This window comes from Marmota flaviventris, chromosome 9, assembly GCF_047511675.1.
Source record: "Marmota flaviventris isolate mMarFla1 chromosome 9, mMarFla1.hap1, whole genome shotgun sequence".
Classification (NCBI taxonomy): Eukaryota; Metazoa; Chordata; class Mammalia; order Rodentia; family Sciuridae; genus Marmota; species Marmota flaviventris.
The window spans coordinates 54743567-54758322 of NC_092506.1; the positions used below are offsets into that span (position 1 = coordinate 54743567).

Consider the following 14756-nt stretch of genomic DNA (forward strand, 5'->3'; position numbering starts at 1 on the left):
TTTTGTTAATTGTTGCTTTCTCTTCTTTCAAAGACCTCTACCCTGCCTACATTTTAGTTCCATATTTTAAACATTCCTAAAAATCCTACTCTTCTTTCCCTGATACTTGAGAATCTATAAGTCTTTCTAGTTTCTAGTAGTATTTAGCCTAAATTCTGTTTCTGGGTCTGCCTTCCATGTCTTTTGAGTTCCTCTGTCTCCTTCTACTCAGTCCTAGACCACAGTGTAAATCCTGTCTCTTTGCTCAATGGTTTACCTCTGGAAAACTCTGAAAGATCATTTCTCTCTGACTGCCAAATTTCTCCTCTGGAGTAATACCTGGGACAATTTCTGTGATAATCAAAAAGGATAATACATGTAAATTATTTGGCACAAATTAGGCACACAATAGTGCCCATTCCTCTTCTTATTATTTAGACTTGTCCCCTCGTCTGAATTGGAAGACCTCCAGCTTTGGACCCTGTGAGTGACCAAGTCCAGGAGGCTGATGTGTGAGGGCTGGTGGAATGATGGGTGGACACTCCTTACCTTCTTGCTGCCCCTCAGCCGTCCCAGCAAATGTGCACCATTTGAACATTCACACGGTCAGGAATAGGTTGACTTTTAAAACTTAAAAAATCTAAAAATCATTTTTTTTCTGAACCCATCTGTTCAAGGACCCACACAAGGCCTAATACAGAGTACATGTGAGAGAGAGGCAGGAGAGAGGCAGAGGTGGCGACTGGAAGAAAGGAGGGGAGAGGGAGAGACACAGGAGAAACATCTCCGCACACCTACCTGCCTTCCAGTAGACACGATCACACATACTGTCTGACCTAGAGGCAGGGGAGTAGATGGATTCTTCCTTCTAGCTCACTCACTCCCCTTTTTTGGAAATTTGCATGTATCACCTCTCTTCCGCGACTCTGCTGCACAGCTTGCCAAGCGCACAGGAAGTGAGGCCGTGAGGGGCCTTCAGGTGCTCTCCTCCAGTGGTGGACCTCTCCTCTCCACACCTTCTCCAGGTCGCTGGTCTGAACTTGACCTTCACCTCCCATCACCATGGCCTCAGCCCTGGCCCGCAACCCTCGGGAGGCATTGCTTTGGGCCTTGAGTGACCTTGAGGAGGACAATTTCAAGATATTAAAGTTCCACTTGCGGGATGTGACCCTGGCTGAGGGCCAGCCCCTCTTGGCCCGAGGGGAATTGGAGGGCCTGAGTCGGGTAGACCTGGCATCGCGACTGATTTTAAAGTGTGGAGAACAGGAGGCTGTGAGAGTGGTGCTCAAGGGCTTGAAGGCCATGAACTTGTTGGAACTCGTAGACCAGCTCAGCCACATTTGTCTGAATGGTGAGTGTGGTGGGGGAAAGGGAGGTCATGTGGTGCCGGAACTGCCCCTCCAGGGTACTTCCACAGACTCCCGTAGTCTGTAATTCATGCCTCCTTTCACCCTGCCCTCCGTCCTTGGGAATCCCCTGTGCCCCAGGGTCCCAGGTGGTCACCAGCTGAGGGCTCCCACAAATGCTGGGTGAAGCTCCTGAGTGGACATCAGGGATTTGTTTATTTGTCATATCTTATGACCATGATACCCTACCTCTTACCTCCCGTCGCTGTGCCAGAAAAGGAGAGGGAGTGAAGAAAGGGGCTTAGATGGGAGAGGCAGTGTTGGTGAAGGTTTTTCTACTAAGCAGAACAAATGACGTAGGTGTGGGGTCAGACCTGGGGTAGAGGGCTAGGCTGCTCCTCACAGAGGACAGTTTTCTGTGCCCCTCTGTTCAAGAAGCTGGTGGACTGATGCCACCCCCGGAGAGTGAGGTGGGCATGTAGCCTAAATAGCGGCTTGTTCCTGATGGTGGGGTGCTAGGGGGAGGGAAGGATCGTTGGTACCTGTGTTCTCTCCCATAGGCTCCCTTCACTGCTGAGAACTCCTCTACTTTATAGAAATGGGAGGGAAGGGGGACCCAAAGTCGTGGCTCCATCTCAGAAACTGTTTTGCATTTAGCATCCGGTCCATTCTCCACTAAAATCATGCTCCGATTACTTTACCAACGGCAAGTTCCCTTCCCTTTCCTCTCTTTGCCCTCACCTCTTCCCATGGGGACATTTGCCATGAACGCTCACACATGCATGCGTGCACGCGCGCGCACACACACACATACACACACACTGTCACACAGACTTTTGGAGGTACATTATTGCTGATGCACATTGACATGACTTCCCTGCACAATACAGAAGCTTCCATCGGCACATTCCCATGAACACATGTGGAAACAGGCGTGCACTCAGACCCCACAAATGTTCACCCACAGAACACACTCAGATATGTACACATACACACACACACACATACATACATACACGTACAGTAGTCCATCTCCTGTGAAACCAGAACTCTTGTCTTCCTGAAGAGCTGAGTTAGAGTTTAAAGGGTCCATTTCCCCTTTTTAGTTTCTGTTTCCTCATCTGGAACCTCTCTTGTCTGACTCAGATTACAGAGAAATATACCGAGAGCACGTGCGCGGCCTAGAGGAGAGCCAAGAGTGGGGAGTCAACTGTAGCTACAACCAACTGCTCCTGGTGGCCACACCCAGCTCAGGGGACCCAGGATCACCTCCCGGCCCAGACCTGGAGCAAGAGCTGGATTCTGTTACAGTGTAGGCTTTATTTGATCCGGGGAAAAGCCCTCCCCTGCCCCATCCTTAGTGGTGCTACAAGGCTCTGCTGGTACTGGAAAGACAACCCTGGTGAGAAAAATGGTGCTGGACTGGGCCACTGGTACCCTGTACCCAGGCCGGTTTGATTGTATTTTTTAAGTGAGCTGCAGAGAAGTGGTCCAGCTGAAGGGGTGCAAACTGGAGCAGCTCCTCTCCTGGTGTTGTGGGGATAACCAAGCCCCTGTCACAGAGATTTTGAAACAGCCAGAGCGGCTCCTGTTCATCCTGGATGGCTTTGATGAGCTACAGAGGCCCTCTGGACAGCTGGGGAAGAGGGTGGGGAGTCCCATGGAGAATGTGCTGCGCCTTTTGATTAGGAGACGGTTGTTGCCCACATGCTCCCTTCTCCTTACCACTCGGCCCCCTGCTTTGGGGAGTCTGGAGCCCATGCTGGGTCAACGGCGCCATGTTCATGTTTTAGGTTTCTCTGAGGAGGAGAGGAGGCAGTATTTCAGCTTCTATTTTAAGGATGAAGAGCAAGCCAGACATGCTTTTGAATTTGTACAAGGAAATGATGTTCTCTACACAGCGTGTCAGGTTCCAGGCATCTGCTGGGTGGTCTGCTCCTGGCTGAAGGAGCAGATGGAAAGAGGCCAGGCAATCTCAGAGACACCCAGGAACAGCACTGACATCTTCACTGCCTACGTATCCACCTTCTTGCCCGCTGATGACAGTGGGGGCTGCTCTGAGCTTACCAGGCACAGGGTCCTGAGGGGTCTGTGCTCCTTGGCCACTGAGGGGATCGAGCATCAGAGGTTCCTATTTAAAGAGGATGAGCTCAGGAAGCACAATTTAGATGGCTCCAGACTTGTTGCTTTCCTGAGCAGCAGCAATTACCAAGAGGAACTTGACATCAAGAAGTACTACAGCTTCCGCCACATTAGTTTCCAGGAATTTTTTCATGCAATGTCCTATCTGGTAAAGGAAGGCCAGAGTCAACTGGGGGAAGCATCCTCCAGAGAAGTGAAAAGACTGGTGGAAGCAAAGGAGCAGAAAAAGAATGAAGAGATGACCCTCAGTACGCAGTTTTTATTGGACATATTGAAAAAAGAGAGCTTCTTGACCTTGGAGCTTAAGTTCTGCTTTGAAGTTTCTCCCTCGATTTTGCAGGATCTTATGCATTTTAAAGAACAAATGGAATCTATAAAGCACAAGAGGAGTTGGGAATTTGAATTCTCCCTGTATAATACGAAAATAAAGAATCTTAAAAAAGTTGTTCAGTTGAATGACATCCAAGTCAAGTTGTCACATTCTAATGAAAGGAAATTACCTACCGGGAAGCTGTTTTCTGTCAAAACCAGATTGGATAAAGGACAGAAAGTGGAACAAAAATGCAATCCTGAGGGTGAATGCAGAGGGACAGAGGAACTAGACTCAGAAGTTAGGAGCAGCAGGATAGAAAGCAGGAAAAAGGGGGCAGTGGAGATGAAGGGTCAGAAGGATCATGGGATGGAGAAACAGGAGGATGGGGAAGGGCAGAGTGAAAAGATGGAGAAATGAGAGATGAGACTAAGGGGTAGCAGAAAGAGTGAAGGACAGAGAAACAAATAGAGAATTAGATTGCTGAGGGTCTGAAGGCTTGGCATAGCATCTGGGGAGAGGCCATGTGGACTGAATCTTTAGGAACAATTGAGTCCTTAGGAACAATCACCTTTTACCATGGATAGCTGATTAGCACCCCTCCCTCAAGGGGCTGTTTATGACCTTCTATAGTGTGGAGTTCTCCTTCAGTAGCTCTCTTATATGTTAATGCCAGTGACCAAGGCTTTGATTCTGCATCTGATTCTTTTTAAAAATAAAATAAGCTACTTAAAATAATAAAGTGTGAATTGTGTGCATTCTGTAAGACACGGGCAAATTTGGAGCATATCTGTGTCTGCACTTTAAGGGAAATATACTGTGGCATAATGGGATGTCTCTCTGGCTCTGTATTTGTGGTCAACTCCTGCTTAAGTAAAGAGCAGCCTTCTTGTTCTTTTTATAAACTTTGAAAATTTACATTTGTTGAACATGAGCCACTGCTTTTCACAGACCTCAACTTTGATCTTGGAAGCTCTACTGTGACTTAATTTAATACCAATAACATGTCACTGTCATCTGCTGCTGTGTCATTACTGACTTTTCTTTTTGGAAAGATTCATCTGTTCCATGAATTGACTAATAGTATCTTTTTCTGATTTGGGTTCCTCTGTATAAGAGAAGAAGGAGTAAGAGATTCTAGGTGGAGGTATGATCAACACCCCATGCTCATTTCATGGATGAGGAAACTAAGGTACAGTCAAGAGCTCCATTCATTTCTAGCATTCCCCAGAGAGATCTATTGGTTCCCACACCTCAGCTAATAGTGTTCTCAGAAGATCAACCTCTGAATGTCCCTGAATGTCTTGGAGAAGTTGGGAGTAATAAAACAGTGTTCAACTACATCCTGAGCTTTTCTTGGTCTCAAAGAGGTCTCAAAGTCTCTGTGCAGGCACCAGTCCTATCCCCATCCTGGTGTTTGTTGCTGACCCCAGTGTGGCTGTGATGGGTCCCCCCATGCCCTACAGTGAGGCTACAGATGCTCCTCTTTTTTCTTTTATCACATTTTTATTGCTGTCAGGGCTTCCCACATGTGATTCCACATGTTTCGACTCCAGCAATCTGTCAGACATGCCCAGACATCTGACTCCAAGGGAACTCAGTGGTCAATCAATTTGAGACCCTAGGACACTAATTATTACTATTTATTCTTCACACAGGAAATTTGGTGGCCTGACATTTGATAATTATATAATGACACATTGAATACATGGATCACGTGTAGATATAAAACATGTCTTATAAAACAGTGTGTGTGTGTGTTTGCATATACTTATTTAGAGAGCAGTTTGTTTTGGATTTCCAAAGCAGCAGATCAGCACCCATTGACCTAGGCTGTGTGGCCTTATAAAGGACTCAGATGTTCTCAGAAGATCAACCTCTGAATGTCCCTGAATGTCTTGGAGAAGTTGGGAGTAATAAAACAGTGCTCAACTACATCCTGAGCTTTTCTTGGAGCCAAGGGGGGCTTTTTTTTTTTTTTAAAGAAACATGAATCTAACATCTAATTGGGGATTAGACATGTTGCAGTATTTCACTTAAGATTCATATTCATTTAAAATTAAAAATCAAATGACCCCAAACTTTCACTAAAAACAAACAAACAGGGCTGGGGTTGTTATTCAGTGGTAGAGCGCTTGCCTAGCATGTATGAGGCCCTGGGTTTGATCCTCAGCACCACATAAAAATAAATAAACAAAATAAAGGGATTGTGTTTATCTACAACTAAAAAAAATTTTAAACAAACAGCCATCTGATTTCTGGTTTGGGGTGTGACTGGCTGGTTCTTATAATAATGTCATCAGGGCTTACACTGTTTTGCCAGATTCGTGGGACCCCAATAGACCTCCAGGAGCCGAATCCCATGCAATCGCACAAGAGTCTTTATTGTAAGCTCGAGCCTGGACTCACAACTGTTCCCAACCCAACGGTCCCAGGGAGTGAGTCCTGGTCCTTTGTTCAGTGAGATTTTATAGGTTTTGGGGGGGATACTCTATGCGTCACAACATCACACAGCAAATCATTCCATACTGTGGGAAAATCAAATAACAACTCTTAACATTGATTAGCACATTCAATGGCGGGAAAAAATTGGGTAGGGGTGATTGGTTAGTACAATAGGGGGATTCGTTTGAACTGATTGGTTTAGGCCACGAGGGGTGTACGTGCTAAACTACATGGTTTCCCAACATGTTATCAACCACCATAAACTACTTGGGGGTCATCTGGCATTCCAGGTATTTTCCCTGTCTCATGCTGATTGGAGGCTGCTAGGGGGGTTGCTATGGGTCCTCACCTAGCCTAACTGAGTCAGGGACATCTGACGCCTCAGACCTCTCCTGTTATTTACAGATAAACAGCTCAGCAGGGTGGGTATGTGCTTAGGAGTGCTCTGTGGGTTTTTCCAAGGACAAGGGTCACGCCCCCTTCCTTAGGACAGGCGTTGAGGTAGAAGCTGCTGTTATTTATTTATTTTTAAAAATGGAGTCACATTAGTTTCTCAACACTAGTCTCTCTGCTGTTGCTTTTATAGTTGCATTTAATCCTCATTCCAGACAGCCACTTTTATGCATCAGAGAAAATGGCATCTGAGCTCAGTTTAAACCATCCTTACAGCCAACAATTCCAAAGGAAGAGAATAGTCTTTACAATGGCTCTAGCAGGGAAGTTAGGGGAGGAGTCTGACCTGCCCCTGGGTAGGAGCCAAGCCTCAAACATTGTGGCCTGGAAGATGCACTTCCCTGACCAGCAAGAACTGGATCTCCTAGCTCAGGTTGCATGATCATATCCTCTGGATAAATGGCCGTAATCTGAGGGCTGAATGAGAAAGGATGGCTTATCAAAGGAAGGCATTCTGGGCAGTCAAAATACATGTCACATAGATACAAGTGTGGAAGGGATTGGGGTTCCCTGAGGTCTAGGCTGGGCAGAAGGGGTAAGAAGGATTCCTATGTATAGAAGTCTGGAAAATGGGTCAAACCAGGCTACTGAATGTGGTGGTAAAAAGGAGGAGTGATTCCTGGTGCAGAGAGGCTGGGCCCATCCATTCCTTGCTTAGACTCCCTTTGGGTGGTAGGGAGAAAGGCGGCCATGATCAAAAGGAAGAAACTCTGTCCTTAGGGAACAACTGTGGGACTCTCTTATGAAAAAATGGGATTCCAGAGTGAAAGAAGGTTTCCAAATGAAATATAATTAAATTTGAATTTCAGAGAAACAGTGAAAAAAACATATATATTTTAACAGGGGCATACTTAACAATAAAAATGATTTGTTGTTTATCTAGCTTTCAAAATCAAATGTATCTAGGCATCCTGTATTTCTATTTGCTCCATCTGGCAATCCCTAAGTGGAGGAGATTTAGTAGTAGAGTAGGCAGCAACTATGAGCCAGAGGAGTAAGACATCCATGGTTAGTCAGCTTTATGTTGCTGTGATCAAAATACCGGGCAGGGACAATTTAGAGAAGAAAAAAATCATTTTGGCTTATGGCTTCAGAGATTTAGTCTGTGGTGGGCTGACTCCATTGCTCTAGGCTCAGAGTGAGGTAGCACAGCATGGGGGAAGGATGTGGAGGAAGGAAGTTGCTCAGGACCTGGTGGCCAGAAGAGGGAGCAGAGAAGATGAACCTTTCTAAGGGCATGCCCCTAGTGACCCACCTCATTCCTCTATGTTTCACTTGCCTATAGTGACCATCCAGTAAGACCATTGAAACTAGGATGAAGTGATTAGGTTACAGTTCTCATCATCTAATCATTTTACCTCTGAATGTTTCTTCATTGACACAAGAGATTTGTAGGGACACCTCATATCTAAACCACACATGGTTCTTATTGTTCCCGAGAGCTTTTACCTCTCTATTCCCTGAAGGATGGAAAACAACAACCCCCAGGGAGAAAGGGAACAACAGTCTCCAGGGAGAAAGGGGAACAACAACCTCAAGAGAGAAAGAAGGACAATGGGTCTGGGGCAGTGGGGACAGGAGAAGGCAAACAATGGGCTCTGCACTTTCACCATTTCCCAGCAACAATGAGCTTTGAACTTTCACAACTGCTTCCCCTGACTGCCCAACTGATGCATTCTGCTATGATTCAAGTCTCCCTTAAACCCTATAAAAATCAGACCCCTCTTGTAACCAGTTGACATTTTCTCTCCTGAAAATGTGCCCCTCCAGGAGTTAATAAAGCATCAACGGTCCATCGAGGTCTGTCCCTGTGTCAGTTATTTTTGCTATCATTATAGTGTTGAAACCGGGTATGGGAGTAAGGGACCTTTATCCCTTCCTGTCCTAAGGAACCTCTTCCCTAACAGTCATGTTAAATGGCTGATGAGACCTGAGAAATAACTAGTGATCATCCAGCACTCCTATGATACTCTTAGTTTGGGGAAGCTCCTAGCCACTGCTTGGGCAGCTATGGCTGAATTCCCAGAATGACTACCTCTCTCTTCCCCCCAGCTTTTATAGGAGACCCTTCACACTCTCTGCAGTCCACTTTGACTAAACAGTGGCTGGCACATGACCTGAAACTGGCCCCATTTTTGGGCTATGTTTTTACTGCCTTATTGCTATGTGAAGGGAGCAAGGATCTGTATTGGGTCCTTTATTGGATTTGGAGACATCCTCCTTCTAATCCTCTCCTTTCCAGTTCCCCCTGTACTTAGACCTCTTCCTTGCACTTAAAACCTCTGGATCAGATACTGCTTTTTGCCATTTTGTTTCTGCATGCAACACCAGCCTTCCTATTCTTCAGAGAAGTAAGATCTCTTGCAGGCTCTCAAAGAGGCATCCTGCCTAAGACCTCTGCCTTTGGCTTGTCTGGACACAGGGGTCCCTATACCACAGAGATTGTATCAGGGGATGCCCTCTCATTCTTTGGTGGAACTGCTCCAGTGATGATAGACTTCAAAGGATGCTTTGATCTCAACTGCCACCCTGATTAAATTTCTCCATCCTGGGAGCCCCCATTTCATGGGACTCCCCCTTAGGTTATTTCATAAATTATTTTAAGAACCTCTGCTTCATTAACTTTAGTACTTAGATCAGGCCACAGTATAAATTAGACCCCTAATTCCATAGTCCAAATTCAGAATTTGGGAACTTTGATCCAAAAATTTTCCAAAATTTAGACAATTTTCTCCATTGAAATGACAAATGGTCTGAGGTTTCCTACCTCCAAGCTTTCTCTTACCTTCACTCATAGTGCTCATTAAGCCAGCCCTGCTCTGCTCTACAATTAATTCTCACTGACTCCCCATTCCATTAGCCCCCTAGATAAGGTTCCGACCCCCAGCTCTCTTCTTAATTTAAAGCCAAAAGTTGGGGTGGATTCCCCGTCACCCAGTTGTTGGGAATGTTGATCCTGACTTGCTTCAGTTTCTTTTCTGTGGGAGAAATTTGGTGTTGGACAGATAAAGGTTTGGAACAACTGAAGGCAGCTGGCCAGGGCCACTCCCTGGTGCTACATGAAGATCTCGTGTCCTGAGTCTGACCCTGACAGCCCTCAGAGGTACCAAATATCAACTATCTGCCTTTTTTTCTGACCGCTTGTGCCCCAATTCTGTCCATACTGTCTGCCTCTTAAACAGGGACCCTTTATGAGAGATTTTCAAGATAGAGCTATTCTAACTTTAGTATCAGATTCCTCTCATCTGGCAAGAAGAAGACCAGAAAATCTGTCTCACTTAATTAGAGTAAAACTACCCCTCATCTGTCCTAGTTCAGGAATATAAATTATTTATTTTCTCAAGTGAAGATATCCAGGGCACTAGCAGGCTTGCTTCCCACTTCAAATTAAGGAGCATAATATGAAATCATGGTCCTGATAGTAGGAGAACCCCCAAGGATAAAGGGAACATGTAAGAAATTTTAAGGCACAACAAGCTGGCAAATGTCCTCCCTGAAATTAAAATAGTTATTCAAAGTTGAGAATAATTTTCTGCATTATCTATTATTAAGAGTCAGCTCAGATTACAGTCAGTTCAGATACTGGAAAAATGAGAGAGCTCTGAAATCCTTAGGTAAAGATTATCAAAGTAAAGAAAACGTGTATATGTGAGATCATTCCATCTTTTCTCCCTGTGCTGTAGTATTTAGGGAGCAACTCAGCTGACTCTTAATAATAGATAAGAACAAGGTCAATTTGATGAGATTGGTTTTGAACACCTAGAAAAATAGTTATAACCAAAATACAGCCATACCTGAACATTTCAAAGAAGAGACAATAGTTCTTTTAATGGAACTTAAGATGTACACTTGTGTCAGCTCCACAGCCCTGGTGCCTCCCAATTTCTGTAGCATTTTTTTTTTCTTTGTGAGGCTTATATTTACCCCTGCCTACCAAAAATTGGACTGGCCTCTGTATCTTGATCTTCCTTACTCTTCAAATTGACATTTGACCTAAACAACCAAAGCCTCTCCACTCCAATAACAGCACACGCCAGATGTAGGAGAGTCCTCCAAGTTATTCTCTTACTATAAAAAGTTATCAAAACAGGTTATGAAGACATCCAACAGGTTTCTGACTTAGTACTGATTTTACGAAATTAGTTGGACTCCCTGACATCTGTCATCCTGCAAAACTGTTTGAGGAGGAATTCTGTTTCTATGTAAACCAATCAGGAATGGTAAGAGACAAGATTATATGGCTCCAGGACCACCTGGAACAGTGGAGATGAGAACTAGCTGATTCTGATAGTCCTGAGGGAGATTCTTTTGCAGTGATAGGCATCCCAGGTCCTAAAACTATGGGTCAAGGTAGGCATGTGTTGACCATGAAAATACTTGTGTTTGGATTCTAGGTCATAATATTGAACATTATCATGGAAGAGGAGAGGATGGGAAAAGTGAAACAGCTGTTACTGGATTTAGTGGGAATCTGGTTTCTCAGACAAAAATGTCCATGCCTTGAACCTGGAAGACACAACTCATGCTATGGGGGCAGGTCAAGAAAACAACAGAGATGACTGAAGGGCAGTTAAGAAAAATGGGTCAGCCCATTAATCCTACTATGGGGCTTGATCCTTTTCATAATGCTTCTTTGGATGTGTTAAAATTACAGGTCCTGGCCATGGCTAATGCAAAAGCACCTACTTTTTTTTTCCCTTTGGTAATTGGATTCAGGGGCACTCGACCACTGAGCCACATCACCAGCCCTATTTGTATTTTATTTAGAGACAGGGTCTCACTGCACTGAGTTGGTCGCTGTTGCTGAGGCTGGCTTTGAACTCATGATCCTCCTTCCTCAGCCTCCTAAACTGCTGGCATTACACCACACTTGGCTGCAAAAACGCCTATTTTGATAATAAAATGGTTTCGGGGAAGTTTGGCTGAAGGGATTTTTTCCCTTACACATTTTAAATACTTTTCTATACATGCAGCTGGGGTACTAGGTGTAACTGTACTGTTAATTTTATTTCTTTTCTTGTTTTACATAGTCTGTTAAGCAGGATGGTGAGGTTTAAACCACCAGGAAAATATGGTTCCTAAATTAATTATGCTTGCTATGCTTCAAAATACCTAACCTCCTGAGATCATAGAGAGTGCAACCTGAATCTGAGTGGGGCATAATGACTCTTGATTACTTGCTATGTACTTTAGGTGTATGTTTCCTGGCATTTTAGGAGAACATATCCTGTTTTGTCACTGGGAAAAATGTTTCCCTCACACTAGCAAGCCAGTTAATCTTAATCTTTTTCATAATAACCTTCCTCCTCTGTATTCTTAATTTTATACAGAAACAGCTTCTTAGTAAGCTGAACTGTTGAGCTCAAACAGCTTCCCAGGAACACATCAAAGCCATTCTCCTCCTGCGCTCACAATCTGTCTCCCTGAAACCACAAAAAGGGGACTTTGCCTCCAATGACTTTGAGTCTCCTCCCACATACACCCATCCTCAGCCTTAGTCCCTGGATCTCCATATTCTCTCCTAGAACTCTGAAGGCGGCGGGGGGTGGGGGGTCCCTCTACGTCACCCCTTTCAGCAGGAAGCAGATGGACAGGATATCTATGCCCCTATTCATTATCCCTTTTCAGAGTCTGGAATAAAGATGTTACTTTTCCCCAACATGAATTAAAGATGGCTAAAATATGTAAGGCTGAAAATACTACATTCTCTGAGAATGTGGCTAAACAGGAAGTCTAATTACTGGTGGGAAGGAAAAATAATGTAACCACTTTCAAAGACAGTTTGGCAGTTTCTTATAAAGCCAAATGTAATCTTACCATATATGTGATCTAGCAAACATGCCTCTAGATATTTACACAAATGAATTGGAAACATGTTCAAATAAAAATTGCATACAAACATTTGTAGCAGTTTTATTCTTAATTGGAAGTAACCAAAATGTCCTTCAATAGGTGAATGAATAGACACAATGTGGTATATCAGGGCAATGGGATATTATCCAGTGAGTAAAAGAAATGAGCTATTTAGGCATAAAAAGACATGGTGGGGCCTTAAATGCAATTATTAAGTAAAGAAGCCATTCTGGAAGCCAATATATGGTATAATTCCAGATATATGACATGAAAAAGTCAAACTCTGGAGACAGTAGAAACATCAGTGGTTGCCAGAGATTTTCAGGGAGTGGGCATTGATGACGATGTGACAATCCAGGCACTTTGAGAGCAGTGAAACTATTCTCTATGATACTAAAATGATAGATACATCACATCACACGTTTGTCAAAACCCATAGAACTGTACAATTAAATGTGTACCCTAATGTAAAGTGAGGACTTTAGTTAATAATAGTATATGGATATTCGTTCATCAATCTTAAACAGCCGTGCCACACTAATGCAAGATACATGTAACAGGGGAATCCAATGCAGAAATGATGATAGTGGAGAAGGTATATGGGAACTTTCTGCACATTCTTTTTAAAAAATACAGCTTTACTGAGGTGCCGGGTTGCTCGCAACTAAAACACTCAGGGGTCACTCCAGGGGAACTGGGCCAACTGGGCCACGTGAAATAACCACACAAGAGACAGAAATACTTTTTTCTTTGAGCTCAAACAGCTTCCCAGGAACACATCAAAGCTGTGACGGCTCCTCTGACCTTAAGGGTCCGCAGAAAGAGAGAGAGAGAGCAAGTGGGGACCCCTTTTATTGAGGAGAAGCTATTCAAATGAGGGAAGGGGTCAGGTTTCAAGGGGCTGAGTCTAGCTTCATGATGTCTGCTATCAGCAGGTTGACTGACATCTAGGAAGGCCACACCCAAGGGCACAGTAGAGAAGGGGACACACAAAAGGCATTTCCATAGAACATTCTATACCAAACAGGGCAAGAGGTAATTTTACAAAGAAACAGGTGAGCATAGCTCCACCCATGGGGATGTAGGAAGGCACGCTCATGCATGAGACACAGAGGCTGGAACCCTAGAAGATCCGGCTATCCAGCAGTGTGACTGCCGCTGGATGCCACACAGCTCAGCAGGAGAGATGGACCCAGTCACGTGCTACTCAGTCTCCCACACTGAGGCACAGCTGGTATACAATAAACTGTACATGAACACATTGGTGAATTTGGACATATACACACTTGTGAAGCCATCACCAAAAGCAGGTAAGAGATGTATGCAGTATTACTAAAAGTTTCCTTTTGTCCCTTCTTTCTTCTCTTTTGGTGGTGAGAACACTCAACATGAACTTACCTTTCATCTCATCCACATCCCAGCTGTGCTGGGGCAGTGAGATAAGTTGCAGAGGGAACAGCATGGGTCTGCTTTTAATTTAAATTAGATCATTTAAATTATGTGCTATTCTTTTCTATCAATCTATTTGTATACTCTTGTAGGCAAATATCTATTTTTATTTTTAAGAACCCTCCATGCTGTTTCCCATAGTGGCTGTAATAATTCACACACACCCAACAACGTACAAGGGTTCCTTTTTCTCCACATCTCACCGACACTTGTCTGGCTACCTTTTAAATAGTGGCCATTCTAATAGGTGCGAGGTGGTTGGTATCTCATTGTGGTTTTGAGTCACACTTCCCTGATGATATTGATCAACACTGTTTTGTATATCTGTTAGCCACCTTGTGTTCTTTGGGAAAGTGTCTATTTAGCTATTTGACCATTTTAAAATCAAGTTATTTGTTTTTTGCTATTGACTTATGTGAATTCCTTGAGTATTTTTGATGTTAATCCCTTCTCAGATATATGGTGTGCAAGGATTTTCTCCCAATCAATAGGCTGCCTCATTGGTTGGTTCATTTCATTGTGGTGTAGATGCTTTTCAGTTTTATGAAATTTCACTTGTCAACTTTTAAACTTATGTTGCTTAAGGTTTTGATTCAATATAAAAAGTCATTGCAACTATTAATGTCAAGGAGATTTCCCCATTTTCTTCTAGGAGTTTTATGTTTGCAGATTTTTACATTCAAGTCTCATATCCATTTTTTTTGTTGATTTTTGTGTATGATGTAAGATAGGGGACCTATTTCATTTTCTTGTTTTCCCATCACCCTTCATTGAAGAGA

At 43.8% G+C, this 14756-nt stretch overlaps 1 protein-coding gene and 1 long non-coding RNA gene across 2 annotated transcripts in view; both read left to right on the forward strand.

Moving 5' to 3' along the window:
• LOC114098174 (uncharacterized) overlaps positions 1-14756 on the forward strand; it is a 47331-nt gene that overhangs the window by 21039 nt on the left and 11536 nt on the right. The gene's annotated exons all lie outside the window — the stretch shown is intronic.
• Nlrp10 (NLR family pyrin domain containing 10) lies at positions 1042-4468 on the forward strand. The gene is given in 3 exon segments (XM_071617134.1): positions 1042-1330; positions 2472-2651; positions 2654-4468. Coding segments are annotated over 3 exon segments (2013 nt in total). The 3' UTR covers positions 4198-4468.